At 44.1% G+C, this 14,793-nt stretch overlaps 1 protein-coding gene across 17 annotated transcripts in view; it reads right to left on the bottom strand.

Moving 5' to 3' along the window:
• LOC149307683 (arginine-glutamic acid dipeptide repeats protein-like) overlaps nucleotides 1-14,793 on the bottom strand; it is a 336,358-nt gene that overhangs the window by 119,726 nt on the left and 201,839 nt on the right. For all 17 annotated transcript variants that reach the window (XM_089534241.1, XM_089534239.1, XM_089534251.1 and 14 more), the window contains one exon: nucleotides 2,091-2,139. In XM_089534241.1, the coding sequence (XP_089390367.1) occupies nucleotides 2,091-2,139 (49 nt within the window). The remainder of the gene's footprint in view (nucleotides 1-2,090; nucleotides 2,140-14,793) is intronic.

The raw sequence follows: 14,793 nt of genomic DNA, 5'->3' as shown, positions 1-14,793 counted from the left end.
CATTTTTAAACATTATAAGGAGACTTTGTGGCTGCCTCCCACTCTTCCCTACCCAGGATATTAATGTGCCACGAATCAGTGTGTGAGAGCACCTATATAAGTGAACATTTTTGAAGGCTAGTAACATATTGGCTATGTCAAAAAATAACAATAATCCAGGGAACCGCAGGTTTATTGGTATGACCAGTATGCTAGTGCCTGCTGCCTGGCTGAACCTGGCTGCAGACTCATGTTGTCTGAATGTGCCAGCAGCCAGTGCTCTGGCTTGTATCACTCTTCATAATCCAGAGCAGCAATACCTGCTACATTCAAAAGCCACAATAAATAAACCAGAAGGCAAAGGACCATTGTTTGTGTAGCTGCTCACACTGCAAATTTTAACAGTGTGCTAGTGTGCACTGGCACATGACTTCGGCTTGAAGTAACATGGTTGATAAAGTCAGGGTTTCTGCTTCTTCCTGTCTTATAAATATGTTCCAATGCGGCTAAGAGTTGACAATCCTAGACTAGATAGCCATGTGCTTCCCAAGCTTTGGTCCTCCGGGCATTTTGGACTTCAAATCCCAGAATTCCTCACTCTTGGACAAGCTAACTAGGGCTTCTCCATGTTCCAAACCACTGGAGCATCTAAGTTTGAGAACTTCTAAGATAGATGAATAATCTGACATAATATGAGGCAGTTTCCTGGGTTCATAAGTTTGTAACAGCTGGCTAAAGATAGTGAAAAGGGTATTTTCTTCAGGTCAGCTAGACATTAGCAGTTGAAGAACTACAAGCAATCCCAAGGAATTTCATCACATGTTATTTACTGCAATTGTAATGTCCTTGCGTGGTCAGCTTGTTTTTGTGTGCTTTCAAGTCATTTCTAATTTATGAAGACCCTAAGATCAACCAGCTTGGAAGGGCAACACAATACAATACAATGGGTACCTTGATCTATATCCCCAGGTCCCCAAGGTTCAGATTCAGAAACGTCTTTCTATTTTATTGAATGCACACAAAAATTAAGCCATCTAATGCAAAGAGAAGGGATTATTAAGCTCAGCAAGTAAGCTCCCAGAGACAGCAGACTCAAGGGAGCTAGTACCAAGCAGGTTTACAGTGGAGCACAAGCAACAACTTAAGTCTTCAAGGGGGGGGGACCTAAACTTGTTCCCAAGGGATACTGGAGGATTTGAAGAGAACGGTGGCAATGATAAATACTACCACCTGGCATTTACAAAGTGCTTTTGCATGTTCAGTTGCTTTGTATGCATTGTGTAACTGCAAAAAAAGAGGTATCTTTAACTGACTTCCCATTGTCATGAATATGGACTTATTGTTCGTGGGCCAAGAACACACACATGCTTTGGAAAGGCCTTTGACTTCAAAGCCAGCACTCACGCATGTGTCCACATCCTCCACGGAGGCTCCATGCACAGAAACAAATTGCAATGTTCTACTGGAAGTGCTGGTGTTCCTGAGTTTTAACTACCATGCTGAAGCAACTCTGGGGCAGGGCCTCAAAAAGATATGTATACAGGAGGAAGCGTGGTGATGTTTTGAATACAAGTGGGGACCACATTCAACCTCTGAAACCTGTTTTTAAGCCATCAGGTAGCAGGTAATAAAAAAAACTTGGGGTGTGAGATTCTCTTATCAGCCAGAACAGACAATACTGTTCTAAGATGAGCAGAGAAATCATAAAATTCAAAGATATAGCCGTGTTAGTCTGTAGGATCAGTATGTAGAGAGATCTTGTAGCACCTTTGAAAGAAAGAAATTGGCAGCAAGAGCTTTCACAGACTTCTGTCTACTACATCAGATGCATTTTCTTGCGTCATAGTTCTTGACGTAATAGAAAGAAAGAATGGACACTCTTGGTGTAAGTTGCTAAAGGGGCTTCCAAAAGTCTTGGATTTTAGAGTTGTAGATGCATGAGCTTCTTGTAGGAATTTCTTGTGGGACATTACATCCTCTTCCTTGTTACTGCAATGAACCACAAGATTTGGACCATCCCTTTGCATTTGACAGATTAGACAGGTCTTGGGAGTCTTTCGCCAAAAAAAGGGTGGTCAACATTTGATGCTCGAAAGGTAAGGAAATCTTACCTGATGGCTAGGCCCAACTCGGATCTCCCCCTGTGTGCTGTTCAACCTCCTGTAATGGAAAGATACAGAATTGCAAGTAAGTAGGGTTACTCAAACTACAATCACTTGGGAAATGTTAACATGAACAGTCCCAGCACAGCCAGGAAGAAAACAACGTACTGTCCAGCTAGACTTCAATACAATATTAAAATGTTATGGAACAAAATCAAAATCACAGCATAGTCCACAACTGACCTCCAGACGCTATCATGATCCCAAAGAAAAGAAAGTTAAAATGAAGGCATGTGCAACGCTTTTCTAAAGTGGGCAATACTATACATTAATTCTGGTGAGCAGGTAGCGAACTTGCCTGCTCAACTTGAAACATCCGTACCCCAAAAAGCGAGCATTTTTACTGTGGTGTCAGAAAAGATCAGCTTCTTTGCCCCACCGACCTCTCCCCATCTTTTCCCTGCTTTAAGTGAACAATATCTCCAGCAAGAGGCTGCCACCTAGCTGCATATAAAGGGTGCCACCTATTTAAGCCAGACATCTTCATTCCAGTCTCGTCTCATCTGTGCCATCCCTGCTGTTTTTCTTCCCTTGGGGTTGGTTTTCCATGACAAGTGTCCCAACAGACAGATCTTTCCAGGTCCTGGGCATAAGGCAGGCTGGGCAGTTTTGCAGGTGTTGCATAGGAACGTGTGGGGTCAAGGTGTCCCTTGCAGAGCTTTGCACAGGAATAGCACTCACAGCATCCGTTCCACAAAGCTATGAAATACTGTATATATTCACGTACAAGTCTAGTCAACAAATTGATCTAAAAAACATGGATCAATGTATCCATAGTTCAATGTTGTAAGCTGCCTTGGGTCTCAACATGGGAGAATGGCAGAACAATAAATAAATAAATAAATAAATGTAAGTACTATATGTTAACTCTTATCAGAAAAGGACTCATCCCCTTCTCTGAGTAGACTGGCAAAAGGTGAGGGCATAGTCCACATTGGAGGAACCTAAAAGAAGCACCAACCCCTTCTACTTTTCCACTATGGCACCACTTCTGGGTGAAAAATGCTGGCAGTAGCTTCCTCTTTATCCATCCAGCCTTCGCAGTAAGCAGAAACATTTATGCCTGCTGGGATTTTGTAAGTTTTTGAGCATTGTTTTCCTTGGCTTCATCGTTTACATCCTTTGTTATGTGCCCCTAAGTTTTACCCTCGACTTATCTATGTGTCATATCAAAATACATAATTCTGGCCTCAAAACCTGCCCTCAATTCATACATGAGGTCAACTTATAGTCAAGTATATATGACCACGTTTTCCTAACAAGCTTTCAAATAAATAAAATGTGGAAAAGCTACTTTGGAACAAAGGCTTTCATAGCTGGCATCCATAGTTTTTTGTGGGTTTTTGAGGCTATGTGGCCATGTTCTGGAAGAGTTTATTCCTGATGTTTTGCCAGCATCTGTGGCTGGCATCTTCAGAGAATGCCGACATGGAAGACTCTCTGAAGATGCCAGCCACAGATGCTGGTGAAACGTCAGGAATAAATTCTTCTAGAACATGGCCACATAGCCCCCCCAAATAAAAAAAAAACCTAGGGATGTCGGCCACGAAAGCCTTCGACTTGTGGTAAGCAATATTCATTTCTTGGTAGCTTTGATTCTCTGTTGTCCCAATAGATCCTGGTGCACAAAACAAGACAGAAATAAGCAGAGACAAGAATTTTAGCTCTGCTGAGTTAATGTATTAAAAGTATCTGAACCACAGCTGAAAGAAGCTAGAGTCTTTATATGTACTGCAATGCAACCAGTGAATGCAATGTACCTAGATTACATAACATCTTTGTTTATGTAACCTGTAACTCGAAGCCTGCTAAACATTTGTTTTCAAAGAAGAGAAATGTTGGTTATAAAGCTGAAAACCTGTTCTACTGGGAAAATAAATTCCCCAGTCCAATGGTGAAAATATCCTTAAGTGATGTTGATCTGGGGAATACTGATGCTTGCAACACTGAGAACCCAGATAACTAAATACAGATATACACAACTCCAATATTAGAAAAGGTATAGAAAAGGAGGGACCACAGCCATGTTATTGTGTAAAAGAAGGAAAAGATCTTTGCATTCCATGTTGCACTTCATGTGCAATGCATTTAGTTAGTGGAGCTCAGGAATTCTAGATGAGGTTTGTCTGTTAAAGCGAAGTAGATCTTGTATACCTGAAGTCTGCTTACCTGTCCTCCAAAGCAATGACCCCCAAATTTCGGTCCTCCAGGTGTTCTGGACTTCAACTCCCAGAAGCCCTAGCCAGCTTGGCCAACAGTCAGGAATTCTAGGAGATGAAGTCAAAAACATCTGGAGGACCAAAGTTTGGGAACCACTGCTCCAGAGGCTAGAAGACAGAGAAGTGAATCAGGAATTCCCAGGCAATTCCTGCATTGCAGGGGGTTGAACTGGATGAGCCTTATGGTCTCTTCCGCCTTTTATGATTCTATGATTCTTAAACCATTACTTTTTCCCCCTGAGCATCCACCCCCCCCCCTCCATCTATAATGTAAGGAAAGTAATTCTGATCTATCTAGAAAACTGTTCCATGGGTAACAACAAGAGAATAGGCAGGAAGCACTTTCAGGATGGAATGGACTTCTGGAGTGTGTCCAGAGGAGGGCAACCAAAATGGTGAAGGGTCTGGAAACCATGTCCTATGAGGAACGACTTTGGGAGCTGGGGATGTTTAGCCTACAGAAGAGAAGGTTAAGAGGTGATATGCCTTGTTTAAATACTTGAAGGGATGTCATATTGACGAGGGAGCAAGCTTGTTTTCTGCTGCTCCAGAGAATAGGACACAAGTTTGTTTTCTGCTGCTCCAGAGAATAGCAACAGATGCAAGCTACAGGAAAAGAGATTTCACCTCAACATTAGGAGGAACTTCCTGACAATAAGGGCTGTTCGACAGTGGAAGATGTAGTCTCAGAGTCTCCTTTGGAGGTCTTTAAGCAGAGGCTGGATGACCATCTGTTGGGGGTACTCTGATTGAGATTTCCTGCATGGCAGAATGGGGTTGGCCTGGATGGCCCTTTGGATCCTTTCTAACTCGATGATTCTATGATACTATGCTCCTCTTTTGCCAAACACAACTGGACATGTCCAAGATGACACCAATATTGTGAATAAACTTACTAGGTTCCTGAAAATTTCGGGGACAGAGAGCTACATTGCTTTATTAACTGTAGAGAAGGAACGGAGCATTCCATTTTTGTTCACCTGTGAGCAATTCCTGCTTGCCTACAGTGACCAGGACAGTGCTTAAATACAAAACTATGGTTAGCGCAATTCAATCATACGGAGAGAATGCCATGCGCTTTGAAGACCAATGTGACCGAATTCATTTGAACTAATTTTTCATTTTACGGATGTGTGTGCACAGTGCAACTGAACCCATTCGGATGCTCAATGCCTCCCTGGAAATGGCTCAGAACACTAACATCCACAATCAGAAAGGCGACAGTATTGTATTCCCACTCTATGGGGAGTTAACAGCGAAGAAAAGAAGATGAAACACTCATTATGTAAAGGGGGGGGGGGGGGAATGCACAAACAGGAACCAATGTTCATAGAGTTGCAAAATGCAGGCTGCTCTTTACAGTCCTGCCTTTCCTTGCGCAACTGGGGAATGCAAGCGCACCTTGCTTAGCCGATTCAGCCCATCCCCAAAAGGTATATTTAAACCACGGCGGCACAAACCCAGATCTTGGCAATGTCTCATCCACAACATCGCCCCTCAACTCGAGGACAGTCAAGACCAACAACCACAACCATTAAAACAACAACTCAGGACAACAAGCATACGAAGAGCAAGTGCAATAACACAATAGATAAATAAGCAATATGATCAACTTAAAACTTAAAATGTTTTTTAAAGGATAAAGGCAGCAGTGCTGTCGCTTTAAGAGATTCGGCAAACCCAGCAGGACTCAATTTACACACGAACAATTTCCACACGTTTTAGTTTTCACCACAGACTCAGCAGCGTAACTATGCGCAAAGCTTCTGCCAAGACGTCTCAGAGTTTCCAACTCCTGGTAGGCTAAAACCGAGAACGTCGCTTATTCCATCGCTGTTTTTTCTGCACAAGGGGCCTTAAAACCAGTGCAGGTATAGACATATATATGCCATGGGTACATGAGGATGAGGAAGAGGGGGTTGTTACTCAAGACCTGCGTCACAAAATTTAGGGGTGCAAGAAGAGCAAAAGCAACCTGTGTCCTGAGCTGCGTATTCATCTAAAAAAGAGGCCAGCTCATTTTAAAATTTGGTCATCGTGAAACTCCTGAGCATCCCTATCTAGGAATCCCCATAGCGGGTGCCTGGTTTCAGATATCCTCTTCCACCGCGCTCATTTTTCCTGTCTTTGTAAGGAGGACCCAGTTTATTAGTACCTTTTAGAGGCCGGGTGCCCAAACTGCAACCCAAAACCCACTTATGTATCGCAAAGTGCCAAGTCCCTCTGACTTTCCAGTAACAAACTCTGGCAAACTCTGTGCTGGGGCGATGGCACATGCACCCACAGAGAGGGCTCTGAGTGGCACCTCTGGCACGTGTGCCATAGGTTCGCCACCACTGTATCTATTCTATTCTATTCTATTCTACAGTGGGTCCTTGTTATCCACAGGGGTTTGGTTCCAGGATCCGTCGTGGATAATCAAATCTGTGGATGCTCAAGTAGAATCATAGTTGGAAGAGACCGCAAGGGCCATCCAGTCCAACCCCATTCTGCCATGCAGGAAATCCAGATCAAAGCATCGCCGACAGATGGCCATCCAGCCTCCGTTTGAAGACCTCCAAGGAGGGAGACTCCACTACACTCCTTGGAGGTCTTCAAACGGAGGCTGGATGGCCATCTGTCGGGGATGCTTTGATTTGGATTTCCTGCATGGCAGAATGGGGTTGGACTGGATGGCCCTTGCGGTCTCTTCCAACTCTATGATTCTATGATTCTATGATTCTAGGTATCATTTGATGCCGCCAACCTATTAAGCATTTCTGAACCACCGCTCTCCCTCTCTGCCCTGGGAAAAGGACCGCAGCTCCGGATATGTTGTTGCCTTGCCAGTATTCATTTTAAAGCCAAAATACCCATTTAGACACACACACCGGAGGAAGAACAGGGCTGCTTATTCTATGGGGGCGAAAAGGATGGAGCCGAAGGGGAGGCAATGAGAAGAAGAGGAGGACGAGAGCGAAAAGCCAGCGCCGCCGCCGCCGTCTATGAAATCTGACACCAAAGGAAACCGATGTTACAAAGTGGTATCCATAGCAACAACAACTTAATATTTCAGTCCCTCTCCAGCCGCAGCGGATTAAATATAATGACAAGATGTTCCTCCTTTGAAAAAGTAACCTGTTGCCATGGAAACGTTGTAGTCTATCGAATAAACAGAGACTGGACAGAAAGGGAGCTGGGAGCCTGCGAGTGAATATCAAAAGGGAAGACGCCCTGCGAGGCGGGCATTGGCGCTCTCTAATCCTCAGCCAGAAGAGAGGGGACGGTCCTTCCAATGCCCAGGCATCCTTTCCAGCTTTGAGGTCTGGCCCAGAGGCCAGGGAGGGGGTCACCACGACTGGGAAGCCGAGAAAGGCAACCAGGAGGAGGCTAGATTGGCGGCTCTGGGGAATCAGAGCATCGATCATGTCATCTCATATACCCAACTGGAAAAGATCCAATGACATCAAAAACCCACCCTACAGCGGTACCATTTTTGGGCCAACCAAAATGGCACAGTGTACAAAACGTTGGTAGAATTCAAAGGTATAGCCGTGTTAGTCTGTAAAATCAGTATCTAGAGAGATCTCGCGGCACCTTTGAGACTCACAGAGAGAAAGAAGTTGGCAGCATGAGCTTTTGAAAACTAAAATGGTGAAGGGTCTGGAAACCATGCCCTATGAGGAACGACCTAGGCAGCTGGGGATGTTTAGCCTGGGGAAGAAAAGGTTAAGAGGTGATATGACAGCCCTGTTTTAGTATTTGAAGGGATGTCATATTGAGGATGGAGCAAGCTTGTTTTCTGCTGCTCCAGAGACTAGGACCCAGAGCAATGGATGCAAGCTCCAAGAAAAGAGATTCTGCCTCAACATTAGGAGGAACTTCCTGACACTAAGGGCTGTTTGACAATGGAAGATGCTGCCTTGGAGGGTGGTGGAGTCTCCTTCTTTGGAGGCCTTTAAACAGAGGCTGGATGGGGGACACCTGGCTCAAGGAGACTATGTGAAAAGGGATCTATGAAACGGATTTGCAGATGGCAACAAATTAGAAATAACAGCTAATACCCCAGAGGACAGAATCAAAATTCAAAATGACCTGAATAGACTAGAAAGCTGGGCCAAAGCTAACAAAATGAAATCCAATCTAGAGAAATGTAAGATACTGCACTTAAGGCGGAAAAATGAAATGCACAGATATAGGATGGGGGACATCTGGATGAATGAAACTACATGTGAAAGGGATCTAGGAGTCCAAGTAGACCACAAGATGAACATGAGTCAACAGTGCGATGCGGCAGCTAACAAGGCCAATAAAATTTTAGTTTGCATCAATAGAAGTATAGTGTCTATACTTGGGAAGTAATAGTGCCACTCTATTCTGCTTTGGTCAGGCCTCACTTGGAATAATCCTGTGTCCAGTTCTGGGCACCACAATTCAAAAAGTACATTGAGAAACTGGAGCCGTGTGTCCAAAGGAGGGTGACTAGAATGGTGAAGGGTCTAGAAACCATGCCCTATGAGGAATGCCTTAGGGAGCTGGGGATGTTTAGCCTGGAGAAAAGAAGGTTAAGGGGTGATATGATAGCTCTGTTTAAATATTTGAAGGGATGTCATATTGAGGAGGGAGCAATCTTGTTTTCTTTACTATGCCATTAAATATAATGGCATAGTAAAATAGTCTCCCTCATATAAAATGGCAAAGATATTCCAAAGATTTTGGAAAATATAGATATAGATATAGATAGATTAGATAGATAGATAGATAGATAGATAGATAGATTTAGACTGTGAATGCTTGAATCCGTAGATAAAAAAATTACAGAAATGGAGGACTGGCTATTTTTTATTTCTACATTTCTCTATTCCAAAGACTTGGGTTGTGTATTCCTGCATGGCAGGGGGTTTGAATGGATGACCCTTGTGATCCCTTCAAACCCTGTGATTCTGTGAAACCCACATTCAAAACTTGAGATCTTACAAATATCAAAATTCGATGCGCATGGGACCCGACTGCCTGTTTGTGACTCCCTATGGTGGCTATGAAGGTCACTGTTTAGTGCCATGTTAAGTCTACACTAAATAAAGTATCACCAGCTCATCCAACAAGGTTTCTGTATGGACTGAGACCTGAACATCTTTTTGTATAATTAAAACCAAAAGTTAGTGAAACAACAAAAAGGGATTAAAGGGCTCCTTCCTTGGAGGTCTTAAAACAGAGGCCGGATGGCCATCTGTGGAGGATGCTTTGACTGGGAGTTCCTGCATGGCAGAATGGGGTTGGACTGGATGGCCCTTGGGGTCCCTTCCAACTCTATAGTTCTATGATTCTATGATTAAGGAACCAAGCATCATCACAGCTCAATGCTAGAGCACACACTCCATACATGGAAGGTCCTGGGTTCAACTCATCTCAGCATCCTGATTAAATTGGGACAGGCTTCAAACAGCTGAATTGGCAGACTAGGAAGAACAGGAAATGAGAAGGACCCAGCTTCAGTCCAAGGCAAAGAGAGATACAGAGAAAATACGTGACTGAATGGCTATCACAGCACAGCTCCTCGATCCAACCATGACTTCCCATCTTCTGGATCAGAGGGACTTCTGCTTTTAAAGGCAAAGGGGCCTTGCCCCATTCTGATAACTAACAGCAATGATCAAGGGCTGGAAATGTGTAGTGGTGGCTACTTGTCCTGTACTCCTGAGCCCACAAGCCTCCCCAAGAGTTTATGAGCAAGCTTAAGGCTCGGAGGCATCATTCTCCTCAAGCCTCCATGCTGTGAGCAAGTCTACCACTGGTTATGATCCACTGAGGACAAGACCGTCACTTCCCTCGAGAAAACAGGTGGTCCTCCTGGAGATGCAATATTGAAGCAGGCGACCCACCTTGGCCTTATGCATCATTGCCTGTGCTCCAGGAGTAATGGAGAATGAAACAGATACTGGTTGGTGGTGGCAAAATCTTCCCTACCAGAAGCAGGAAAAAACTGCTCTTCTAGACAACCAGGTGAGGGGGGAGGAATTGAGTATCTTTAAAGGAGAGAAATCCTTGGAACCCCTACTACCACGAACCTTTAAGGCAGGAGTGAGAGCACACAGACTACAGCCCCCAAAGCCCCATTTGCAAGGGCACTCTAGCACCCTATTGCAGCCTAAGAGCAATACACAGTGGGTCTACAAATGCTAATAGTCAACTAATGTTGCTGGTGGGACAAACTGGTTGACCACTACTACCAATTCCCAACAATGGGGGAAATAAATGTAGCTTCACTATTACCATGTTAACATTTAAATCTATCTTCCTTTCTACAGTACACAAAGGGACCTTGCAGCACTTTTGAGACTAACAGAAAGATAGGCGTTGGTAGCATGAGCTTTTGTAGACGAGCCCTGATCAACCATGAAAGTGAGTTACTTTGGATCAATCACTATCTCCTTGGACTAACCTACTTTGTTGTTGCCGTTGTGTGCCTTCAAGCCATTGCTGTCTTATGGCAACCCTAAGGTGAACTTTCCAAAGGATTTTCTTGGCCAGTTGCTTCAGAGGGAGTTTGCCAATGCTGTCCTCTGAGACTGAGACAGTGTGACTTGCCCAAGGTTATCCAGTGGATTTCCATGGCTGAGCAGGAATTCGAACCCTGTCTCCAGAGTCATAGTCCCATGCAGACTACAAAAGCTCATGCTACCAACTTCTATCTTTCAGTTAGTCTCAAAGGTGCTGCAAGATCCCTTTGCACACTGATTTTCCAAACTAACATGGCTATGTTTCTGAATTCATTTCTACAGTAACCTACAAGATTTCCCCATCTTATAGACTGCAGAACTAAAGCCAAGACCAACTAGCTTGCCAGTGCAATGCTAGTGAGTTCACTATGGACCATCCGCATGATCCCTGGGGCCAGGACCAAAACGTTTTATCTGCTTGGCTGCTTTTCATCCCAATACCTTAAGTGCTCTAACAGACTATATCTTGACCTGCTTTGGCCAAGCAGGGACAAGCAGAGGGGTTTTAAAATTTTTCTTTGCACTATCCTTTTCCACTTCCAGGAATGGTTTCTGGAAACAAAAGGTACATTAGAAGTTGTCTTCATTAAAAAAGGCTACAAAAAGTTAACCTTAGATACTAAATATTAAGAGTTTTAAGTATCTCCAACACATCTGGACATCACAAGGATGGAGCTGGGAAGACCTCAATCAAATCCTGATGTACCATGAAAGTGAGTTACTTTGGACCAATCAACTATCTCCTTGGTCTAATCTACGTTGCTGCTGCTGCTGCTGCTGCTGTTGTTGTTGTTGTGTGCCTTCACAACTGACTTTATGGCAACCCTAAGGTGAACTGTTCATAGGGTATTCTTGGCAAGTTTCTTCAGAGGGACTTTTCCAATGCCATCCTCTGAGACTGAGAGAGTGTGGCTTGCCCAAGTGGGTTTCCGTGGCTGAGCAGGGATCCAAACCCAGTCTCCAGAGTCATAGTGCAATGCTCAAACCACTACACACCATGCTGGCTTTCTCAGTTGACCTTATCAAGTTGTAAAATTAGGAGGATGAAACACTGAGAGGAGCACCCTTGTAACCTGAAAACTGGTTCCCTTCATAAGCAGCATATGAAAACACAACTGACTGAACCTCCCTGTCTGCAAGCTTAAAATATCCCACAATCAATACTTTAATTTCCGAACAATCTGAACACCTGTCCTCGGTTTCCTAACAGAAATGACTTTTTCTAAAGCAGAACAAGGCAAATGTGTAGAGGACTGATCTATCACTTAACAGCCACAATAGTTAAACAGGACTCCCATGGAGAGGAGCACTTTACCTGGATGAGTAAAAGCTGCTAGAGACACACAAACACAGGGAAGGGTATCACTTTCCTACCCAGAGCTATGAGATTTCACGGAAAATGCTGGAGAAATAATCAGAGGTATCTTGATCCAGCAACATAATTCTTGTGTGAAATAGAATAGTCACCGCTTAATGCTCAGTTCTTCAGTACTGAAAATACTCTGTGTAACTATTTTGAAGTGCAACTAAAGAAAGAAGCATAAGCAGTCTGAAATGCAGACATTAGCTTCAAAAGTTCTAGTCCTCATGAACTCAAATTGCATCTGATTCAAGAACTAGTATGGACCTATGTCCATCCTGGATTTGCTACCTCAAATTGTGGATGCAAGCAAGGAACTGCCCTGGATGTATCCATATTATGCTAAAACCTGCCCTGTGAGGGCTTGAGCAACTTCAACCTTCCCTTTTGGCAGGTCTGCTAGGAGGAAAAACAAGGACCTCTCTTCTAGAACGGTCTTAAAGTGCTAGATATACAGCCAGGAAAAAGAATGCCATTGCCTTACCTTGCCTCAATATCTTACTAGTGAGTCTAGATGGAGAGAGGGGAGCCCTCAATCTAACTTCAGCTCAGTTGGTCTTTGCATTATTATACAAATCCCCACTATGAGAAAACAGTTTTCTCATCATCTTCCAATATGGATTTAAGAAATAACAAAATTGTTTAAGAGTTCAGGGATGGAACAGGCTGCTACATAGAAGGCAAAGACTTGGATGGGGCCACTCCAAAGTCGTACTCTACTCCTACCATAAGCTGCCAATACAGAACAGGAATGGACCCCAATATACCAGAATAACAGTAGGATGAAGTGTGGGCAAGACAGAAGGACTATTTTAAATCCAGGCTATCCTGCCAGAGTAGTATTTTGGTACTTTGACTAAGCATTCGGTCATATACATACTTGAGGCAGAAATGGGTGGGAATCCGTATTACCTCCACAAATCTGAGTCCTGGGCTTATATACAACACATCATCATTTCTTACGCTATCTGAATCAAATTCTGTACTAAATAAGGATGAAATATCATTCCAGACTAGTATTTCAGTCAACTTCGCCATTTTATTCCACTATAGTGCTTTGAGGGTTTCAAGCCTATCCTGCATAATGCAGAATATGTATTATTCTGTTTCAACAGACATCGAAGCTCTCTCTCATTTTGCTTTTGCTTCCAAGCTTTCATTATGTAGTGCACCTACTTTGAAAAACTGTGTACTTTGAGGACTAGAAACCTGGCTCGCTTTAGGATTTGAAACCCTTCCAGACTGAACCTTCTTCAAATTCACGTATCTCTGGTAATCACAGACCAACATTAAGTATAGAGAGGTAACTTCCAAGAAGAGGAAGGGGAGAATTAACCAAAGCAACAATTAACCTTTCAATGAAACTGCATGCCTGCTTTGCATGGGCAAGAAGAGCCCATCTCTATCTCTTAAATACTCAGCCCTGATACTTTTACTGGTTCATACACTGAAGGATGGAGCCCTTTACCACTACATACACTGGGTTTGTTTCAGAAAGCTTTCTGTCTTGGCAGAAATGTGGCCAAGGGTCCTCTGTTGATGACAGAGAATCAGTTCAATGTGGCATTATTTTTCCAAAATCTTGGCCTGTTACAGACTGCCAAAATAAAGCTGCTTCGGGTCTCTTTGGAGGTATGCTATTTAAATGACGCATGGGTCCTAAGAGTCCGGAGGTCGCGCCAAAGCCACACTCCATTCCTAAGCACTGGAGTGCAGCTTTGGTGCAGCTTCCGGAGTCTTAGGATGCATGCATCATTTAAACAGCATACCTCCAAAGAGACCCCAAGCAGCTTTATTTTGGCAGTCTGTAACAGGCCCTAAGGAAAATTTAGATTCTCTTGCAGACTGATGGAATTTTCCCTAATGAAAAAATCAGGCATTGAAAAAGCAGGACTCATCCACCACGAAACATGCATTTCTGTGCGGTTTTGAATGTTCCAAGGCCGCATCTCAGATCACATGGGGAAAATTTGGCCAGAGCCTGCATGAACTCGGCATGCGCCTTAAAACACCCTCCAGAATTCCTTTCGATGTGTAGAGATTCCTCTGCAGAAAATTCACCACGAAAGGGGGTTTGAACGCATGATGGCTCCTGCAGCCCACCCAGTTGGCTTCATTGCCCCAAGTTGCCCATCTGGGCAAAAGCTTGCTGGGCCATTGCTATTGTTTCCAAAATGGAGCCACTGTGTTTTGAAGGCTGTCAATCTGCTGTTGGGGAACTTGTCGGAGTGCAGGCAAGACTCTGCTCCCATCGCCTACCTGCCAGGAGGAGCAGGCTGGCTGTCAGAGCAAGTCCCGTCCCTTTTCCCAAGCAGCCAATGGCTAGGGACCCATGACCCCTCCTCCCTGAACCCTTCCCCATAAGTCTTGCCTCTCAGAGGCCCAAACATTTCCCTGCAGGCGCTGTGGAGCAAAGCAGCGGCAGGCTGGCTCTGCAGCTCCTTCACTGGCACACCAGCAAGCCAGAAAGGTTGCAACTGCAGTTTGTAATTGCAGCCTGCGGAGGTGAGATGGGAGATGAGGTGGCATTGGGGAAGGGGGGGCAGAGAAAAGGGACTTCTGCGTGTGTCAAAAACCACTGGCTTTTTGGAGGG

Source organism: Sceloporus occidentalis, unplaced genomic scaffold, assembly GCF_023333645.1.
Source record: "Sceloporus occidentalis isolate IW3139 unplaced genomic scaffold, rSceOcc1.0.p SCAF_8, whole genome shotgun sequence".
Taxonomy (NCBI): domain Eukaryota; kingdom Metazoa; phylum Chordata; class Lepidosauria; order Squamata; family Phrynosomatidae; genus Sceloporus; species Sceloporus occidentalis.
Note: the sequence above shows the minus strand (reverse complement) of the source record. Positions and strands in the feature narration are given on the sequence as shown.